At 36.7% G+C, this 23,248-nt stretch overlaps 1 protein-coding gene across 3 annotated transcripts in view; it reads right to left on the reverse strand.

The window, feature by feature from the left end:
- LOC128996500 (dynein heavy chain, cytoplasmic-like) overlaps positions 1-23,248 on the reverse strand; it is a 110,787-nt gene that overhangs the window by 69,701 nt on the left and 17,838 nt on the right. For 2 of the 3 annotated variants that reach the window (XM_054421876.1, XM_054421875.1), the window contains exons 12-29: positions 23,024-23,240; positions 22,302-22,437; positions 18,547-18,746; positions 17,731-17,904; positions 14,266-14,337; positions 13,214-13,477; positions 12,693-12,836; positions 12,220-12,372; positions 11,741-11,848; positions 11,469-11,590; positions 10,394-10,577; positions 9,338-9,451; positions 4,783-4,929; positions 3,796-4,018; positions 2,680-2,936; positions 1,352-1,465; positions 824-919; positions 285-431 (exon numbers count right to left, since the gene is read on the reverse strand). In XM_054421876.1, coding sequence (XP_054277851.1) covers positions 285-431; positions 824-919; positions 1,352-1,465; positions 2,680-2,936; positions 3,796-4,018; positions 4,783-4,929; positions 9,338-9,451; positions 10,394-10,577; positions 11,469-11,590; positions 11,741-11,848; positions 12,220-12,372; positions 12,693-12,836; positions 13,214-13,477; positions 14,266-14,337; positions 17,731-17,904; positions 18,547-18,746; positions 22,302-22,437; positions 23,024-23,240 — 2,872 coding nt within the window. Of the gene's footprint in view, positions 1-284; positions 432-823; positions 920-1,351; positions 1,466-2,679; positions 2,937-3,795; positions 4,019-4,782; positions 4,930-9,337; positions 9,452-10,393; positions 10,578-11,468; positions 11,591-11,740; positions 11,849-12,219; positions 12,373-12,692; positions 12,837-13,213; positions 13,478-14,265; positions 14,338-16,298; positions 16,338-17,730; positions 17,905-18,546; positions 18,747-22,301; positions 22,438-23,023; positions 23,241-23,248 lie in introns of all 3 variants that reach the window. The other variant, XM_054421874.1, reaches the window with a different exon arrangement.

Consider the following 23,248-nt stretch of genomic DNA (forward strand, 5'->3'; position numbering starts at 1 on the left):
CATACTCTTTTCAATACTGAGTCCTCTCTCCTACTAACATATCCTTCTCATGCTGCTATTTGAGAAGAATGTGGGAGAAATAAGCAATAAGAGACTGAGATAAAAACACAAATACCAAGAAGCAATAGAAATAGATGGAATTTAAAACAAGGTGAAGGGAATCGTTGTCATTAACAGAAAGCATTTAAAACCAATGTAGTTATAACAGTTTCAAAGCTAACAGTAAATTTCACGAAGTACTTTACTAAGTAAATTTAAAACTAACATCATTACCGATGGCTTACCTTGTAGTAAGGTGAGAGTTTCATGGCTGCCACTGAGTTGATGTGTTCCTTGACTTTGTTGAACAGATCATCCCAGCCTCTGATCAGACGACATTTGTTCTGGTAGTTGATGAGATCCAACTCATAACTCTGCCACGACTCACGCACCTGGTAAATGGTAAATCGTCAAATACTTGCTTAATAGGCTCAATGCATAAAAAGCTATTGTAGAAGAACACAGAAAAAGGGAGTTGAGTCGTAGTAAATAGAATCTTGGAATAATAGAGATGGTCAATTACTGGAATTCTAATTATGTCAAATCCACAATTCAGACTATCAACAAAATGAAAGTAAATTAATTAAAAGATATAATTTTTGCTTTAAAAAATAACATTTTATTGTTATTTGTGTTTTTCAGATATGAATCCAAACCAACCAAAACGAGTAAATAATACTTTTCATTGGTTATAACTGAAGACTTTGTAAATAAAACTTTAAAGGTAAGGTTAATTTATGACATTTGGTAAACTACAACTTTCATTACCACTAATTATTATTACCTGTCGAAGAAATTCCTCCAGAGCCATTTCTCCTTGTGCTGTCAGTATGATCTCCTTGACTACGGACTCGTTGCTTTGGAGATCTACATCCCACACCTAACAAATCACATGTTGATAAGTGTGAGGATAAAAATAACTAAAACTGTATTCAACAAAACTTAACTGTGTAACATGAAATGTAAATAAAACAAACTAAATCACTAAATCAGTCAATAACAAAATTTAACTTATGTTACTTAAGTTTAAAATAGGGGTTTTAGGAAAGTTCCAGGCATTTAACAGTACACAAAAAGTTCACAACAAAATTGATTAGATATTTTTACTTAGGGGATTTTCTTCAGTAGTAGAATCAGCTTTACCAATTCTTCATGGAGAAGCATTTTAAAGGATGAGTAAAATGAAATATCAAATTATGTTGTAAACCTTTTGTGTGCAATTAACTGCCTGAAACGCTTCCATTCAATATTCATGACAATGATCTGTTAATCATTAAGTAAACTTTGCATAGTAACGAAGCACTCAACTCACCTGTCCAAGTGTCAGGTCAGACAAGACCCAGTTGACTCTCAACTTCCTCATCAGCTGTTTCCAGTGTCTCTCTTTGAGAGCATCAGACTTGAGCTCCACAATCATCATGTTCACCTAACAAACAATAGAAATTAGTTGGACTCCATTTGATATCGCTCCTGAGAATTAGGGATGGTCAAGTCTCGAAATTTCGGGAAATTTTCGGGAAATTTTAAATCTCGTTACACAAGACGAGATCTCTTTTAGGCCGAGAAAAAAAAAAAATAAATAAAAAAAAATTTTAAACGCCTGCAGAAAGTCAATGCAATACCCGCAATACAGCAGCGTGTTGTAGTTGCGTTTCCTTTGCGGAGGCGTTCTTGTTTAATTAATTCTTTAAATATGTAAATATTACTTTAATTATTTTAATAATATTACTTTAATAACATTTGAGAAGTTTTGTTAAGTGTAAGCAGTGTGAGGAATGTTTTATTAGGCTACTATAAAAAGTCAAAACAAGTAACTATTTGATAAAAATTAATATTGCTTTTATTTTATGATTTATTTTATTTTAGAATAAGTTGATATCTATCCTAACTGATATCACTATGTTTCCTAATCGTAGGCATTTTTAATAAGTTAGGCGTGATTAATAAAAAAATGTTATGCTGATGTTTTTTAATAAAAGATTGTAAATATTCTTGCCTATTATCATTATTTTTGTATTTAAACAGTCATCTAACAATGTTACAAAATCAGGTAACAATTTTGAACGTGCATTTCCCGTTGTGTATGAGAAGGGAAATCCCGTCTCGATCTCGTCTCAAAATTTTATGAGAAATAAAAAATCTCTTCTCGTCTCGAACTAAAAATACAATCTCGTCCATCCCTACTGAGAATTATCTTCAAAAATATATATGCAAACAAAATGTACACTGCCTAATTTGTAAGGTACAAGAAATGTTTATGGAGATACTGAGGGTTGAATCCAAGGACTTCCACATTTATAAAAAATTCTGTTCCGTGAATGTTTGGTTGATATTGTAGTGTGTATTATACTCCTATCACAAAATTTAGGCGGTTTGAGGGGAAGGGATTCAATCCGCTCCACCCTAACTTTGAAACAACAGCTGACAGCTGATCAAACTTAAAAAGTGGTGGGGAACCCAAAAACACTTCCCCTTAAACCACCAACATTTTGTGAACAGACTATAAATAGTAATTGCAGGCAATCAACATAGGTCTAGACTGTCTGGACCAACACCATGTACCCGCCTCCATCTTGTAATGGGAAGTTGTATCCATGCATTTTATAATCAATTTCACTTTAACCACATCTTCGGACTCACTTTGGAATATCCTTGCAGCATTTTCTTGACATACTCGTAGCTGGAGTACTGTCTGAGTCTTGCAGGCAACTCCTTGAGTTGCTGTGTTAGAGTGTCCAGTTGTTGTCGCAGTTTGCGAGGTTGAATACTCAGCCACGGCTTCTCTCTGATCTCGTCTATCTGCTGCCAGATACGGGACAGCTCTGACCACACTCCCCTCAGGTCTTGTAGCTCCTCAAACACCACCAGCATACGGTCCTCACTGGAGCTGACGCCACCTGAGACAATAGACGATATCACCACAAGTAAGCCTCCACAGTCACTAAAATATCTGCTGCCAGATACGGGACAGCTCTGACCACACTCCCCTCAGGTCTTGTAGCTCCTCAAACACTACCAGCATACGGTCCTCACTGGAGCTGACGCCACCTGAGACATAGACGATATCACCACAAGTAAGCCTGAGTCACTAAATACAATTCAGTTATTGAACGAAAGAATTGGAAGACGAGGTGATGGATTCACAACCAACTTACTTCTAGATGATTTACAGCAAAGAAAAATTCACAAAAAAATTAATTTGGTTTCTCTTTACAAAACCGTGTGATGGATTCTCCTACTTTCCTCTGAAGAAGCCTCATATTAGAGGGAAAATATGTGATTAATGATTAATAATTTTGATGATTAATGATGTATGGGATTAATGATATTGTGAACTATTTGTGTGCTGTTTGTCTTTTCTTTGGTAAGTTAGTCCCAAAGAAAAGTACATGGTCAACTTTAGTCTTACAAAATTTGGGGTTTGATGAGTACCCCTTACTTCTGTAACACTACAAACCAGGTCTTGTGGACTGTGTCACAGACAGAAACTTATTACTAAGTTCTAACGTTTCGGCCTCTTGTCATACAGCCATCTTCACAGCAGTTAACTGGACAAGGTATGAGGCGCTTCTGACAATTCAATACTTCATCCACTACTATTCTAGCTATTTCCGTTATGCAACAATTAAGACCCATCATAGCCAAAAACGATAAGGGGAAATTTACACTCTTCGCCGAGTAGCCTATCACGTTCTGTGATTAGATTCCTGTAATCTAAGGCGTACCAGAAAACCTAATCTTCTTATTAACACTCACTAGGGTCCTGAAGTTCCAAAGCCTCCTTGGCCTTGGCCACATTGTCACGCTCCTCCTTGAGACGGCTGAACTTGCTCTCAAACAGCTGCAGCTGCTGTAACGCCTCGTCAGGTCTGATCTTGCCCTCCACCGGCTTGCTTCTCTCCCAGTCCAGCAGCAGGTCGTTGGTGCGAGTCTCCACAGCCTTGTCCTCCGCTACGATCTTCTGCTGCAGACTCTGGACCTGCGCAAACATGAATGAACGGTATCAACTGGAACATACTTTCTCACGTTGACTTGACATTAAAGCTTGTGAATAAGCGTGGTAGGTAAAACAGTGAGAGTTTGTTGAGTCAAAAATCACAATAACCATTATTTTTACAGTGTTGGAGGTCGTGCTATTTTGTTTGGAATCAAAGACTAAAATATACTAAAAACCATTCAAAATCGTAAGAGCTGTTTTTGTGAAAATCAGATTTTTCTGTTAATTTCTGGGTTTTCATGAAAAATATCCATTAAAATCAAAATTTTAAAAAAGCCTGGAAATACCATGTAAAAGTAGGCCTAAACACATACTAAATTTTATCTAAATCAGACTAAGCGGTCTAATAGACCGCTACTAGACGGTACTAGACCATTTTTGCAGGTACCGGTAACACAGACTTCATTTAACAGGGGTTTGGTTTGCCACATAATTAAAAAATCCAGGCTTGAAGTAACAAATCTTGGATGTTAAGGAATACAATTAAAACTAACAATTACAAAAGAAGATGTTTAGATTCTCCACATTTTCAAATTTCCCGCCTAACCTACTGCTCAAGATGACGCTCTTCAAAGATGAAGCCGCCATTTTTGTCCACTTCAGTCTAGTATATCAAGGTTGGTTCACCGCTTAAAGTTTCTTCCTTTTTTATCAAACACATTTTAACTTTAAATTTTACATTTATCTTTTGCTTTTTCGCCTACAGTGACAACGGTAACAAGCAACCATTGATGTTTCACACTCACCTGTGTCTGAATGGAAGAGTCCTTCCGCTTGATGATCTCATTGAATGCGCTCCACTCTCCTTCAACGTTGTCCACATGCAACCAGTTGTTGGGGAACTGGAAACGTTGCCTCTCTAGGATACGCTGACCCTCACGGTAAACTTCCACCTGCATGACAAAGAGATCCCATATAAATAACCATTCGTGAAAAAGCTGTTGCTTGACCTTGAACCTATTTAATATATTTTATTTCATTTTATTTTGACCAGGCTAAACATACGCTAATTCTAAACTTCAGATGTATAAGTTTAAAACCACCATTCCTGAACTGACTAATTGTTTCCAAATGCATCTATTGTGGATACTCTTAACCAAACAATGGAACTATTACGGCAAAATTATTTTACTAATTCTTTAAGAATTCTCATGTAAAAAAGTAAAAGCAGTTTTCATAACTGTGTAAAGTTTCTTCAGCCTGTGAAATTATTTAAGAAAAAATATTAGGCCTAATACAAATCAACTTTGAACTATAAATATAGCCTATTTGCATTTATTAAATAAGTTGACAGGAAAGCAGGCTTACCTTTAAATAAGGCCATAGAGACACATAATACAACAGAAAAGTAGACATTTTCACTGGAGAGAATTTCTCCAGTGGTTGAAGAAAATTTCTACTTCTGTGTTGTATATTTTATGTGTCTCTATGGACTTATTTAAAAGTAAGCCTGCTTTCCTGTCAATTTCCTTAATAATTCCTGGCAAATGGCCTATCTTTTTATCAGATAACCCATTTGCATTTATATACTTTAAATTTAACAAGATGGTAAATATATGAAAGAATTTTATAATAATTAAGGGCACGCTCCCCCTAACGGCAAGTTCGAATGCGACGCCAGCGCGCTCCTCAGCGGCGGTATCGGTTTGAAATAGAAAGCTGAGTCACAACTAAAGTAGTTCCCTCCGCACGGGCGAGTGGCGGGAACCCACTGGGAACTGACTGAGTGAAAACGCGACGGCGACAGGCGGACAGTGGTCCCTTGGTCCGTGTTATGTATGCCTTCTGCATCACTGATTCTCGATTCGATTCTCAATTATCCTATAGCTTTATTATTTTACCAAATTTGACTCGTCAATTCCAACACAGTAGTAAAGGAATGGCGCAAATAATCTTGACTACAGGGCTGTGTTTACTTATATTATAACAAATACCAGACTATGAAATATGGTCATAATATTTTTTAACAGCTTTAGTGTGATGAAAAGTCCTATTTCGTGACTAGTAGTGAAATATACCATTACTAGATACACTTACAATCAATTTAATTTGAAACTGTGACATGCCAGTACTCAATAGGCGTGTAGATTGTAGAATGTCCATTGTCCAAGGACCTATATTATACGATTATTTTTGGCAATTTCTACAAGGTGCAACTGTTAATGATTAAACTTACAGTATAAACAAATTAAATAAACAAACTACTCAGGAATTTCGTAACATACTGTACACGAATTTGTTATAAGTGTGTGGGAAAATCATTTGTTAGGCTCAATCTATAATTGAAATTGTTATTTTAATATAAAAAAATGTATATACATATAAAAACATGTACACATATTTTACAAAGGGAACCTGATGGAAAGTTACGTTACCAGTAGTATGCATGTTTTTTTTTAGCTACGGTAAGGAATAATGCAAACTTTAATTACGATTATAAAAACATTACTAATAATCAAAGACATAAATTTAATTTGCATAGTCTTTATTATCTAGGTGTAAGAAAAAAAATGTCAATAAAATTTCATATTTAAAAATTAAAGAACCATGTATATTGTACTGTAACTTCATTTCAATTAAATTTGTTATTTCCATAATTCCAGGAGGATACAACTGTCAGAATAAAACAGTACAACACATAGACTATTAATTATACATTACCCACCAAACTGATCATTAAGCATTACAAAATATCTATATAACATAAAAAAACTGTAAAGGGACATCTTAAAATTTCCATTTTTTACTGTAAATACTACAACGTTGCATTGAAAATTACAATAAATTTAATAAACGACATTTGTTTTGAAATAAATTGACAATGATTTCATGAACAATGATTATTTACACACATGTCTTTCTAACAAAGGACCTAAATTGCATTTTTATTCTCTACTTTGACACATTTTAAGTTTCTTTACTTTGACACATTTTAAGAGCAACCAAACTGTGGGGCGTGATTGTTCAATTGCTTCAATTTTTCAAACAAGTAGGCTATATCAATAATTCGCCTTCCTTGAACCACTTCATGTTCATTACAATCGTCTTCTGGAACTTCTTCAATAACAAGGTCTTGAAGTGGAGTTTCATAGTCCGGCTCCGGGCTGCATAGAGCATCATTACAATGGCTCGAAGTGGTAGCACTGTCTGTGCTTTCATTTGTAATGGCAGTCAAAGGCAAGCAGTTATACGATTTCAAAATACGCCACTCTTGAAGACGTTCACCTCCACGATTTTTACGCGGCTTTTTTATCTTACGCCGACATTTGCTGCCCATTTCGACATATAGCTAAAACTAACGAAAGGTAATAAAAAAAACACGCTCTTACTATTTGCCTAAAATCATAAATGTACTTTCATAGTATAGACAACGAAAACACTGTAGTAAACTATAATTCACAACAAACTAAAAGGCGCACACCCACTCACTCAGACATCTTGACAGTAGAGAGCACTGAAGGTAAATAGAGATGGCACTGGGCACGAAATGGGCGCGAAATACAGGTGAAGCCACCGGAAGCCCCCCGAAAATCAGTGTTGTCATATAAGGAGTGGGGGAAGCGATGAGTCATCCTAGTTACGCGCGTATCCTACAGTAGCCTCCATCTAACAAAGTTTGTAACATTTCGGGCAGTAAAAGCAGTTTTGTGTACACACAGCTTTATGTACAGTATTGTTTTTTCAAATGTTTTGTGCTCAAACTATTATTGTCAAGGCAATGTAATGTACCGTAAAACATCCGTGTTTTTGTAATGTGTAATTGAGTTAAAGATTGTTATTTAAAAGATTTGTTGTTGTTTGAGCAAAGTAAAACTTACATAAAAGGATAAATTCGTTTTAATATCCTTATTAAAAGTTTATAAACTGGCTTCAATGCATTGTTTCATATAGAGCCGATTTGGTCGTCATTTAGTTATTAATTACACAAAATAATAATACAATTAATGTGAATAGCAATTTTATGTATACGAATGTTACCTTACTTGACTTATAATTAATATACATATTGTGCATCAATCACTGTGTGTGTATGTGGTTGCTAGAGACGTGTAGTCGAAAGGCAGCGGTCGAGCGTCGCGTCGGCGGGACACAAATTTTGCTTCCTATTCTACCTGATTCATTTCCAAAAGTATGCTTAAAAACAACTTTTTGTTAAATGTATATCATGATACAACTCAAGCTTTCAAACTTTGCCGCTGACGAAACTTTCCTGACCAAAAAATAAAAAAATTTCCAGATCACTTACTTTTTCATGTTCTAATTCTCAATTTTAAAATTTCTTTGAGTTTTAACAGTTGTTAAAATTACAAAAAAATATTATTTTTAATTACAGCCTTACCATCACCGAGGAGCACTAATTTATAGTAGCTGTACCAAATTTGGTAATTTTAAGTTGACTCTAAGTGTGTCAAATCATTATACATTTGAAAAAGGTGATCTACCGCTATATGTAGCAGTTGCCGTCCCAAACTCCATTCCCATGCCAGTAACACAAGTAATACGAATATCACTCCGCTGCTAGTTTCGAGAACGACCGCTAGAGTGCAGTCGGACTGTTGATATTTTGGAGTAAGAAACTCGCTGCAACACTCTCGTTTGGCCCCAAATTTTTTGGTTATTTTTTATCCGATTTTAATAATTTTTTTTTTTATATTAATCTTAATGAAACATGTAATGCTTTTTGTTTTTTAAAATTATACATAATTGCCTTAAACATTACCAAAAATATTGTAAACTTACCCATGTTTACTAGTTTATTTTTAAAAACATAAATTACTATTTTTAAAATTTGGTCCACGAGTTGCATTTAGGATTATATTACCTTTCAAACGACACCACATTTGTAATTTTACGTTGAAAAATAACGAAAAAATTTGGGTATATTCGTTAGCATTGGTCTTATGGAGAATCAATCCAATATGGCCGACGGGGGGAGCGTGGCCTTAATATTGACTAGTCACAATATTGACAATAGTGAATTTTGACTAATCACACTGATCATCATCAGGCCCAATCGGAGGCCTAAATACTTTTCTTACTTTCAAGGAAAACCTACGAAGTATGTTTCCTAGAATCTGAACAGTAAGGCTCTTAAAGTTATGATACATTTCAACTTTTAATCCTTTAATTCTAGTAACATAAGTGCAGTTGAATGATGCTATATCAATTCTAGTGATCCTACTTCATTCAAGTACCGTACTTTAAACTTATGAAACTCAATTTCCATGTCCACAATAGTTTTGACAAGTCTTTGCCCTACCCCTATTACACTTGTTTGATTGCAACTGAGGCCAAAATTACCTGTTTCTCCCAAAGTTTCATGTTTCTCTTCAGTTGTTGCACGTAAGTGATGAAAGACACAGCATCCGAAGTACTTGCGGCCTCGATACTTTGCTGTTCAAGGTCGTTACGACTCTGATATACAACAGAAGAGTTTGATTATGCACAAATATCATTGATTGTTCCATCAAATACATTGTAAAAATGTCATAACCATGTTAAACAAATAGTAGATTACATACCATAATGGTTGAATGAAGTGTACAAGATCACACAAAATATATAGGATGAAAAAAGACAGAATTATTAAGTTATTTAAGGGAAGATTTTGTGAATCAGTAAGATGGATTTTTTATTAAACTAAGAATATAAGTGTTGCTTACAAAGCAATAAAATTTACATAAATTATAATAGATAAATTAGTAAATGAGGTAGGTGAATTAGGTATACCTCGATTAATAGGACAATTATTTTTTTACCAATTGTTATAACTTATTTAAATTTACAGTGTATATTATGTCACAAGAGATTAATGTTGTACACAGACATAATAATTACCAGTAGCTTTCCAATGAAAACCAGGCTCTTGATAATTTTCATTTCATAAACTTCAGGACCCAACCATGATTTAAATAAAAACTCCACTTAGTATATACTACTCTCCTTTATTTTTTGTTTTGCTTTGAATTACAGTTGTTTTATTATTTATATTAGTATAATATGTTTACAATAGTTATGACAGCTAATTCAATGCCTAAAAAGTTGACGGTTTATTTTGTAGGCCTACTTTAAAACGTAAAACAATTATTATTAGTACAACCTTGTTAAGTCACCACCCTTTAAGTTTGATCTCCGAATAATACAGACCGGTTTGTAATAAATAAAAATGAATACAAGATGTGCGTATTTGAAGCACCATTGCTTTATACAAGCTCATAAACAAGTGCTTAAGTGGATTTTCACATTTGTATTGATTGACAGACAGTCGCGGTCCCGGCTAGTTCTACAAGGTACTTAACTACACCTACAGTAGTTACATAAGACATATTATTAAAAATATTGTTCAAGACATTTTACCTTAGACACTTGCGAATGGAATTGAGCCATTTCATTGCCGAGCAGAACTCCAAACTTGGCTAGAGTCTCTTTCTGCCAAGCGTCGTACTTCAAGGTGACTTTGCTCTGCACCTTGGCGTAGTCTATGACAATCGGACCTATCTCCTTCTTGGTCTCGGACGTGTCAAATGTCTTGCGGGAGTTCCTGTAAAGGACAATAAAAACTGTTCAAAACTGAAAAAAGTCAATGTATAAAGAGTATATAATTTAATGAATTCTATTTTTGCTAAATATGAAAATGGCAGTGTCTGACAGAGGTCAAAGTACTTAAAGAAGTTTCTAAATCGGAGTCAGCTATCACAAGTTATTGATTTGTCTTGTATGCTTATTGAGCTCTTATTGATTTGGTCCAGGTCCAATAAATATGAATTTCTGTTTTTCTGTATACCTAATTAATAAGGTGTTGAGTAAGTTAAGTATGTTTTCATGAAAAATCTTAATAGATATATTACACAAATAGGGCAAATAAATCATTGAGAATGTAAGACACCACTTCTAAAGATAATAGACCGATACAGTAAAAGACGAGTGACATTTACATTTAAAAAAGATATATGAATGTGATTTCCGTTAAAAACAATGATAATGACATAAGAAATGTTTGAATTAATTTAAGTTTTCTTTTTTGAAACTGTTCCTTGCCAATCAAACTCAAAACCTTTTTGGCAGATTTCAGAATCAAGTTTAGGTTTTGACACTTTAATGGACTCAATTCCACATTCACCATGCAGTATAAGTCTTATAGAGGTAAAGTTGGGCCATCAATATTACAGGAAACACTTCATGACATTGAGGTTTTTTCAACCGTCCTTGTTACCCCGTAAAGGCGCTAAAAAACATTTTACTTATTTTTATAAACTTAAGGGATTCCTACAAGATACTTTGGTGCTGCAATAAATAATTTAGATTTTGACTTTGATGTTAAGGATACTGTATCTAGTATTGCCGAAAATCAACTACATCGCTTTATTTCAAATCTATGGTTCATGGACTCTCCGTACTGCTCGTTGAGCCTATGTATGTATTAGTGACTCACTTGACGTCGTTGAGGCACTTCATCCACCGAGTGACGCTATCACCCAGCCGTTGGTTGAGGGTGTCGCCTTGTAGGTCCCACAGAGCCTGATAGTTGAACCACTCATCTACATACTCTCTCATCTACAAAACATCAACGGATCAATTAGTTGTACCTATTAAACATTAAAAAACATCAAACTTTCTGAATCATCTCACATGGCAAGTTGTTTACTTACTTTATAGCTACTACTTATGGTTTACTTGTGAATTTAAAAGAACCAATTGAGTTACCTGTTTGACTTTCTTCTCGATGGCTTCAAAAGCGTTGGACATAACAGTTGGTGGCAGTTTTGCCAACAGATTCTTGTATGTCTGTGAAGTGACTCGATCTATGCCGACCTTGAAACAAAAAGATAAGTAAAAATAAAAAACTGAATGTGTAGTTGTTATTTACTTCTATATTGACCAGCTGTGGACAATTTTTTATTCAAAAAGAACATCATCTGTGAGCCAGTGAATCTATGAATCCATCTATGAATCTACAGCTTACAATAGGTTTTCAAATCAGTTTGACTTGGTTAACAATTCTAAATATTTAACAGAAATCATTCATTTACATCAGAGCAATCTGTCTGTGGCTCACTTCAACTACGTTTCGGGTCTAGTTTTATCAATTTAGTCAAATGTGGTGTATGCACTTATAATAGATAGTAAAATTATTAGATATTTTTTTGCTTTTTTTGTCTTGAGTACAGTGTTGAGTGGGTTACCTGATATCTGGTGCTCTGTAGTCGAGTTTGGGAGATTACGATAGCAATCCAAGCCTCCATTGAATGCATAAGCCTGGTTCTCGCCTCTTCAAAGCTGGGAAACAGGTACATGATTTGGTTGGTGATGCGTACCTCGTAGATCTGAATGGTGATCTGGAACAATACAATTGACAAATCACTCACAAGTAACGTAACTGTGAAAAGCTATACGGTCTCATAGGTAAGAGTTTTGGTCTGAATTTGTCATAGAGAATTATAGAAGATTAAAAAAAAATATATGCTCATATTTTAAAATTAAGTATTTATTTATTACATTTTTTGTTTGGGAAAATCAATCTCATTACCAAATACCATTAATACAACAGAGGATTGTTAGTGTTGTGATAGCATAATTTTTGTAAAACTGAAGTTTTAGATGTTTTTGGCATTTGAAAATTAGCCTTTTGAAGTTTGATGAGTTTACGTTGATTTACCTGAGGTTCGCCTCCTGGCTTGTGTGTAGGTTGTGCCGGGGCGTCGGTGTCCATGCTGAGGTCTATCTCATCCTTCTTACCCTCCAGAGCATCAGTCCACGCTTGTATACCAGCTTGCAGACGGTTGGATAGGTTCTTCTCAACCTGAAATGTGAAATGCATGTATAACTTACAAATCTCTCAGTTACAGATTAAGACAAAAACACAGTGGAGTGGGGCAGGTCGTAGATAATCACCTTTGATGTTAGAAGTCATAACGGCAAATTTATATGCAGAGTAATAACAAATTATTTTCAACAAACCAGTGTTATAATGGGATTTTCCTTTGCAAAACAACAGGATAAACAGGATTTTAGGCTTTCACAGATTTGTTCTGCTTTCTAGATAGCTAACTCCAATCAATCAAAGTATTTTACTATGGAAAGAAATCAAGGTTTAAAGAGCTATTTTAGCATTTCTTTTTTTATGAAATTCAAGCGGGATGAGGGATTTTCCTGACCCGGTTAGCAGAGTATACCAACCTCTTGGTCGAGCCTGTTGACCCAGATGTGCAGGTTGGAGTACTGTCGCAGACTGAGGTCGTCCACAGCGTGTTGTATCTTGCTGAGAATATCTGCTAGAGTGTTGGCAGAGTAGGGACAAGTGTCCAGGGATCTAACGTCGACGTCCAGCTGTTCCTCCAACACTAGCAAGTCTTCCACCTTCTCCTGGAAACTGACTACCAGGTCTGCCAACCTCTGCACGTACTGGTCCAGCTTGTAGCTCTCCCACACTAGTTGGATGCCCTGCAATAGACAATAGCCTTTATTTACATGTTCATGGAGACAGTACAGCATAACTACACACAGTGCAGCAACAACAAAGGTAATCTAACACAATTCAAGTTCTAACCTAAATTAGCAAACAAATATCCAGGATTGATTTTATTGCTACAATACAGTAGTCTATGATGTTTGATTCTGTTGGATCAATTGACTTTGAATATAATGAGCTTAAAAGTAAGTAGGCAGGCCTACACGTTAAAAAAAGTTTATCTTTTCAAATTAAATTGTATAGTTTCATTATTTTTAAACATGCATCAACACTACTTATACACTATACTAGATTTCCTGGAAAATATAAACCTCCTACCTGAATTTAAAGAAGATCATTTTACCGTGGTACACCAAGTAGTTATATTAAGATTTGTTTCTAAAATGAATGAGCAACTGTTTCCTACAGCAGATCTAAGCCACAGATTCTGTTTCATGTCCTCTACCCGTTGTGAAGCACAGATACAGCTGCTCATCCCTATTCAGTTTGTCTTTTTTTATTAACAATATGTCATGTAAAATAGTGCATATAGTACAGAGATAAAAGTGTTTCTGAAAAGATGTTTAACCAGAAAAAAGCTTTATGAAAAAATGTTTTTTTTTATTTAATTACACTTTAACTTATATTTTTTTCATCTAATTAATAAAGTAAATGATTAATTCATTTTTGGATTGTTACAATTATATCAACTCTGTGTGAGGAATAAACATGATAGTTCATATTAACGAAGATAATCAATTGTGTGAATTAGGCTACGTACCTCAGCAATCAAACCTTGGACTTCCTTGTGGAGACCGGCCACCAAAGGCACAATGCTGGTCTTTTCTTCTATCTGTAAAATATAAATGGTATTATTGCTTTAATCAAAAATACACACATAATCAGATTAAGAGATTGAGAGAGTGACTATTCTTAACTAGTGTATGTTTGTTGATGAGTTTTTATAACAGATTAACTACCAATTTCCTTAAATTAAATCTATAAATATAGGATGGAGAGGACACAGCTAACTCACCTGATGAAAGGTTGCAGACGAGTCAAAGAACACATAAAATCACACACATAAAATACTTAATATTTCGCCTCTTTCAGAGGCTACTTCTGAAGAAGCCTCTGAAAGAGGCGAAATATTAAGTATTTTATGTGTGTGATTTTATGTGTTCTTTGACTCGTCTGCAACCTTTCATCAGGTGAGTTAGCTGTGTCCTCTCCATCCTATATTTATTTATTTAATCCAAGCTAAATGCTTTTTCCTAAAAACATAACCTTAAATTAAATCTGTGATATTGACTGGAGAATCATCCGTATCGTGTACCATACACGATAGTATATCGTACTATGTGCCATATATAATCGGATGGTTCAAAGACATCGTGTATCAGGGTTTATAAATAACTTTGAAGAAGTGATATTGCATTATTTTTTAATCGTTAATGGTGGTTTAGGGTATCCTAAAAATGACTGCGGCAATAAAAGAAAAATACCTGTAACAAAACTATTGGCAGCAAAGTGTAACCTAGTTTATACTCTCAAACACTTCAATTTATACATAAAAAATTGTTATATTAACAATAGTCCCATAGTAACTCAACAAATCATAGCATATAAAAAAAGAGCACTCAGGTGCAACTCACACGATTATACTAGGAAAAACCATACATACGTGACTTTACGCTTATCCAGATGGGAGGCTAGGAATTAAACCAAGGTTTTGTAGATTCAAGACTTTTAAATTAAAGAACCAATTAGGCCTTATGTTAGATAACAATTCCATACAAGAAAACTATACTTAATAGTAATGCATACATTGAGCGAAATCTTCAAAAAATATATAACTAAAAAAATAATTATTTTCCACTTTGTGACTTTGTTTTGTATTCTTACAAAAGTTTCAAAATATGTTCCAAATTCTATAACGCTAATTAACTATGCCTCTGCTCGCAAAAATTAATTTAAAAACTACACCTAAGTAATATTTACATATACGATTATGACATTGAACATGCATGTTACTGTAGTGAATACACATTGAAAATAATTTTGAATAATTACTATTCACTTCAGTATTATAATCAAGTCATTAAACAAATTTGGGGGAATATTCATGGTCAAATTTACATTTTAGGTAACCTACAAATTATTCTTACAGGATTTGGTGATGTTACATTGATAGAATCATGATTTAAAATATTAAACATATTTTTGAACCTGTAAATAGTTTATAGTGCAATATCATGCAAAACGTTTATTCATGCTGGGTCAAGGTGTATGATACATTGGGAAGCGCAGCCTTGCACATGTTGAATCGCATTGCTATTTTTATCAGTTTACATTGGCACATACATCGAAATAGCAGAGATCCCAAGTCAATCACGTATAATATAAATATATATTACAACTCCTTCCAAAACAGAAACTACCTTTGTCCCTGAACATTTTTTTCAAGTAGAGCATTTCAAATGAAGTTTTACTTATAATTTATATTTTTTGAAAAGCAAAAATTTGTCAGTGCCAGTGGCATTTTTAATGAAAGAATCACAAACATTTTTGAAGGAAAAGCTGTAAACCAGTAGAAACTCTGGCTAACTATTAATCATCTAACAATAATTTTAAAAACATTGGAACGTTTTAAGAATTAGAAAGTTGTTAGTGAACAATAACCCCCCTCAAAAAAAGTGAATTAAAAGAAAAATGTTTTTAACTGTGTAGATGATATAAAATACATGTTTGTACTTGGGATCCCTGTGACGAGCTGCATTTAGCAAGCAAAGCGTTACGTTCACTTGAAACTACCTTGAGTGATGGACTATTTGCTGTACTGCGACCTGTGAGCTGTTTAAACACAAGTAAATGAAACACCAGACAACGCAATCCACACTTTCAGTCTTTCCACTTGATTAGTCCCACCAAAGATCTGCCAGGGAAAATCCCACTCATAAATCTTATTCCCACACAAAAGATCAAACATCCCTCTGGGGACAACTAGCCCCTTTTAACATGGCTTTTCCAATCAATAGACAAGATATCATTCAACAGAGAAAGAACCCAACTTTACCCCTACTGGACATAGATTTCCCATCCCACAAAAAATATATCCTTCAACTAGCCACTAAATCTCCCTGAACATGGATTTCACATTCAAGAAACAAGATAGCGTAGCCCTCAATTAGGCTAAAAATCCCACTTTTTCCTAAAAACTTATACCTTTTCTGAACATGGATTTTCCAATCAAAATACAGAAGCCTTCAACCAGGCAACTCCAACAACTTAATCCTAAAAAATAATGCCTTGCTACTCAACACTATCCTTATCAATTGCCAAAATATCCCTCTATCAGACATAAACATCCTATTTCATCATCTCTTGAACGTGGCTTTTCTACTCAACAGATAAAATATCCCTCAACTAGGCAAAATCCCATTTTAATCTTGGAATAAAATACCTCAAGTGGAAAAACTGCTTGCCCCGAGCTCGTTTTGAACATCTCCATTTGGATATTGTCATTGTCTGTAAAACACACACATTCTATGCTATTTTTACCAAAAATGTTGTTAGATAACCTTTTGGATGACCATCTAGCCACAGTTGATTAACCATGACCTGGCAATTACAACTGTAAGATCGTACAAGTTCAAAATGAGCTCAGTGCTACTCAATATCTCTACTTACACTATACCTTCTATGGCCTTCTATTCCACTACGGTGTCACACTACCTTCACCAAATTTACTAACTGCAGACTATTAGTGAATAAAATTCATATATTAAACCTAATAATGTGTACCTAGAGAAATCTGTCAATTTAAACGGGTTGGCAAGTAATTTGAAATTAAAATTAGCAAAAAGTCAAATTGATCTACTATTTTAGTCAATATAGAATGAAAACTTGTTGTAATTTATACATTTCACATTTGAAGAAATTAATGTCAGTTATTGTCAAATATTTTAATACAAAAATTATCAAGCATTATTACATTTCACATCAAAAATGTATAATTATTTACTTTATAGTATGGAATCAATTAGAGAAAAAAATCATAAATAGACTGTGGGCTCCTAAACCTGTTTATACCATCCTTCTGGGTGCAGAAATAATTAAAAGTTTCAAATACGGCTTTCAAAAGTCCTACCCAGTGCTTCATAACTATCCAGTTGAACTTTCCTACCTATAATCTACTCTGTGAGGTGATTTACTGATTTACCACTAAAACTTGAGCTACATTTACCTTCTCCAATGTTCTCTCGTAAGTCTTGACAGTCTCAATCAGTGATATTGCGAAGGGATATAGCTGATTGGCTTGATGAGCTTTGTTGACAATAGCCAACGGCACTCGGAACCCTAGTGTCTTCAGGTTCCTCACTTCCTTCGACAGTGTGATGATTTCTGGCAGAAAATTCACCTGGACAAATATTGTTGAAATAAAAGTAAAATGATCTACTAATTTTTCTGAAATTACTGTGATGAAATTCCTCTAGTTATACAATCATACTTGAGAATTTCATTTAAACTAGCTAAACGGAGAAAATAGTAATGCGCCCTGCATTACTTTCTGAAGAAGACTTATATTAGGACAGAATATCAGTTTTATGTGTATTTATCTTTTGTAGGATCTTTCACGCCCTGTAAAAGATCCTACAAAAGATAAATAAACATGAAAATGATATTCTGTCCTAATATAAGTCTTCTTCAGAGAGAGGGGGGGCTGTTGCTTTAGTCTTAATGGATGAACTTTAGTACTTTAGAGAAAAATCAATCTAAATCTAAGTTAGGGTTTCAGCTAACTTAAAGGCATCAATTTTAAGTTATTCTTTGTCTTGGCCTCTTGCTTCTGTACATTTTCTTTCTCTTCTTTTGAAGGAGGTCCTACTTTAGGAAAAAATATACTGATAAATATACTGAGGTTATATGTGTGACCTTTTAGTGTGTATCTTTTAAAGCTGGACTCTATTTTCTCAGGGGTGCTAGCTGAACTCTATACCTTTTCAAACAAATTCCTAACCAGCCTTTAAAATATAACCTCAGTTATTGAGAAACGACCAACCTTCAACTTGAGCACATTGCCTCGTCCCATACGTGACCGAGTGCTTTCAATGGCAAATATCCGTCCTGACACTCCCAGGTTGCGCTGCTGCACTTTCCTCGCCCAGTCCTCAAAGATGTCTTGAGTGTTAAGCTTCAGACGAAAACTGTCTCCGTCTGCCTTCAGCTTTTGTCCTTCTATGTGGTTCTCCCAGCCCCTTCCTAGAAAATGTGTAGGATAATTAAAATTAGGGATGGACGGGTCCCGAAATTTCGGGAATTTTTCGGGAAAAAAATATTCCCGATTATCGGGACGGGATTACATTTTAATCGGGAATTTTTCGGGACGGGATTTGGTCCGATCGTCGGCGATTTTGCCGCTTCGCGAGTGCCGATGACGCCGCTATTGCGAGCGCAGGAGACGAAGTCATTTCGATGATCGCGCCGTGACCGCGGAGTCCTACCGACGATCGCGCTGTGACCACGGAGACATGACGACGATCATGCCGTGACCGCGAGTCATACCGGCGATTACCCCGTGACCGCGGAGTCATACCGGCGATCACGACGTGACCGTGGAGTCCTACCGACGATCGCGCCGTGACCGTGGAGTCCTATCGACGATCGCGCTGTGACCACGGAGTCCTACCGACGATCATGCCGTGACCGCGAGTCATACCGGCGATCACCCCGTGACCGCGGAGTCATGCCGACGATCACGACGTGACCGTGGAGTCCTACCGACGATCGCACCGTAACCGCGAGTCATACCGACGTTCGTGCCGTGACCGCGGAGTCCTATCGACGGTCGCGTCGTGACCGTGGAGTCCTACCGACGATCATGCCGTGACCGCGAGTCATACCGGCGATCACCCCGTGACCGCGGAGTCATACCGACGATCACGACGTGACCATGGAGTCCTACCGACGATCGCACCGTGACCGCGAGTCATACCGACGTTCGTGCCGTGACCGCGGAGTCCTATCGACGGTCGCGTCGTGACCGTGGAGTCCTACCGACGATCATGCCGTGACCGCGAGTCATACCGGCGATCACCCCGTGACCGCGGAGTCATACCGACGATCACGACGTGACCATGGAGTCCTACCGACGATCGCACCGTGACCGCGAGTCATACCGACGTTCGGGCCGTGACCGCGGAGTCCTATCGACGGTCGCGTCGTGACCGTGGAGTCCTACCGACGATCGCGCTGTGACCACGGAGACATGACGACGATCATGTCGTGACCGCGAGTCATACCGGCGATTACCCCGTGACCGCGGAGTCATACCGGCGATCATGACGTGACCGTGGAGTCCTACCGACGATCGTGCCGGGACCGCGAGTCATACCGACGATCGCGCCGTGACCGTGGAGTCCTATCGACGATCGCGCCATGACCGTGGAGTCCTACCGACGATCATGCTGTGACCGCGAGTCATACCGGCGATCACCCCGTGACCGCGAGTCATACCGGCAATCGCGTTGTATCCGCAAAGTCATGCCGACGAACACGCCGTGACTGCGGAGTCATGCCGACGATCATGCGGTGATCGCGAGGCATACCGGCGATAGCTCCGTGACCGCTGAGTCATACCGACGATCACGACGTGACCGTGGAGTCCCACCGACGATTGCGCCGAGACCATGAGTCATACTGACGATTATGCCGTGACTGTGAGTCATACCGACGATTATGCCGTGACTGTGAGTCATACCGACGATCATCCCGTGACCGCGAGTCATACTGACGATCACCCCGTGACCGCGAGTCATACTGACGATCACCCCGTGACCGCGAGTCATACTGACGATCACCCCGTGACCGCGGTCATTCTGACGATCGCACCGTTACCGCGAGTCAAAAGTTTCTATAGGTACCTGTATATTATTACCCATTTGTTTGGTTTTTATAGATCAGTACCACAAACGGTAAAAATTGATTTTGTATGTCTTTTTTGGTAACTGCGGTTTACAGGGTGTCCACAGAAATTTTGTCTTTAATTTCCCTGACTTTCCATGACTATCCATGACCATTAACCATTGATTTCCATGACTCACTAACTTAACTCAAAAATTATAATATACCGTATACACACGAATAATACTGCCTAGACAAGTTATTTCACAGAAAATATTGAAATATGTAATAACAGATAACAATGGAGTACAATAGGTACAACAATGAACTAATACAAACTCAAAACCCATAAACTAAGACAACTGTATAAATTGAAATTGTCGTACATTTGTGAAAAATTCGGAAAATGCTACAATAGTTGGGGTTACGACCGACTAGAGCATTGAAAGGTCCCCTGGAATCCATCTATCATTGGGGATTTCCATGACTTTCCATGACTTTTTGCCTATTTCCATGACTTTTAATGACCAGAATTTTTTTTCATGACTTTCCATGACTATCCCTGACTTTCCAGAATGTGGGCACCCTGTGCGGTATGACTCAAGACTTTCTTTTTATGCACAGAAAAAATCCCGTCCCTTCCCGTCCCGAAAATCGGGAAGGAAATAAAAATCCCGTCCCGTCCCGTCCCGAACTAAAAATCCAATCCCGTCCATCCCTAATTAAAATATTGGTAATAGCTTCATTACTCTTCGAGTTGTACTTTCATTGCGTAAGGCTCTAGCAGGAGCTGTTTTACACATTACTTCAAGCTTAGGCCTAAAGGGTTGCAGCATTACCACATAATTAAAACCAGCGGTGATTGGTGGGATTTGAACCCATGACCTGCTGTATCACTACACAATTTTGCTCCCAGAGTAAACCCGTTTCATATTGACAACTTGAACTAACTGCAAATCACTGTTTTCAGATCAATGGACCATACTTACTCCATGTTACTGTACTATGTTCGACTCAAGTTATTTTTAATATGACATGGCTTTACACCAAAGACCACAATGTTTTAGTTAATTTTGACTGTCGAAGCAATTCTTCTCAGTTCTAATAACATTTGATTTATCATTGTTAGTTAAATTACAAACAAAATTAACATAACATGAGTAAAATATATATGCATGCAGGAACCTATAATGTAACCAAACTAGTTTTGAGAAATGCCACTGAGAAGTAAGATACAGAGGATTCAAGCTTATGGGACACCCGTCCGCCTAGCTCTGGTATGTCGGGCGGAAATGTACTAGTATTGAGCGAGGAAGAGCACGAACAACGATGGCAACATAGCATATTGGTACATCAGTTGTAGCGCACAGGGCCTTCCTACCATGAGCGCTGTAGTACGTGATGGCGAGAGGAAAAGGAGAGCGGAAGGGGACGACAACTAGAATTTGCTCTAGACACCAGCGACTGGTGCTAGACACTACTTAAGTGTACCATTGAATGTATCCTCTGTTTCTTACTTCTCTGTGGAAATGCTTGATTGGTACACCAGTAAGTGTTAAATCAGTTTTCCTCTTGTTTACATTAAATATTACATACATTTTAAATCTATCTCCTCAAACCTATTTTCTGGAGAAGTCCTATATTAAGACAAAATATCAGTGTTATGTGTTGTAAAATACATTGTGTATTTATTAGCCCCTGGACTTTTCCAAGCTAACTGAACTTTATCCTCTTATAAAAAGTCCTTATCAGCCACTTGGCTAAATAGACTTCCCATCTGTGTGTTCATGTTAGTCTGCCTTTGATCCCAAGTTGTATTTTTATAAAATTGTGAGTAGTCAATTGAATTTGCAATGATTCATTACTTTTCAGTCCAGACATTTAAGCTGATGGATGAAACCATTAACCATTTACCTAAAACATCCTCTACTCTGCGGAGATACGCAGTGAGTTGTCTGTCTATCTGTTTGGCCCAAATGATGGATCCAGAGACGGGCGGCAAGTCTCGGACAAAACTCATCCTAAAAGAGTTACTTTGCGGATACTGGACCTGCAAACCAAACAAACATTTCTGATAATAGATAATAGACTTGGAAACGAAATGGAAAAATTTCACAAACCTAGGCGCTTGTGCTCTATATGTTGGATAAAATCAAATCAAAATGTCTTTCCTTATCCTGTTCACAGTAGTGACATAAAAAGTGTTAATACAAATGCTTCTTTGAATATTTTTTGCAATAAATATTCCCATAGAATACAATGGGTTCTAAATTTAAAAGAATTTCAAAATATTTCATAGATTTTAATTATCTGGTTTATTTTACATTTTGGGGGAATTGGTTTTAAAATCTTTATCCCTGCATACAATGGGTTTCCCTCATATTCATTCCACCAATCTCCATCTGCTTAAATATTTTTCAATTTTTATCTGGTGTTGAATGAATAACAGGCTACCTTAAAAACTTGCATACAAAAACTATACATTCTAAAATATTACTACAAACTGTTAGAAAACCTAGATAATTTTTTAGTATTTTCTAGTCAATTCATCATGTCCTAGGTTGAACATGCCTTTTATTAAGAATTTTCTTACGCCTTATCTTTGGCCTTATGGCATTACTTAAGTTGCTGCTAACCTTGAATTTCTCATGTAGAGCCTCGATATCATCTTTGACCCGTTGTATAAGTTGCGTCTGGTACTCGCGTATGGCTCCTCGTATGTGAGGACGCACAAACAACGCGTTGAACCTGCTGAAGATGCGGAACATCTCGTTGGCGTTCTTCGCTGTTCCCAGCTGGTCTCTCAGGTGAGCCGTGATACGAGTCTCTACTCTGTCGATACGTTCCTCGTACCTGGAAAA

Source organism: Macrosteles quadrilineatus, unplaced genomic scaffold (assembly GCF_028750875.1).
Source record: "Macrosteles quadrilineatus isolate MER2022 unplaced genomic scaffold, UCM_ALF_1.0 Scaffold_6__1_contigs__length_79288215, whole genome shotgun sequence".
NCBI lineage: Eukaryota > Metazoa > Arthropoda > Insecta > Hemiptera > Cicadellidae > Macrosteles > Macrosteles quadrilineatus.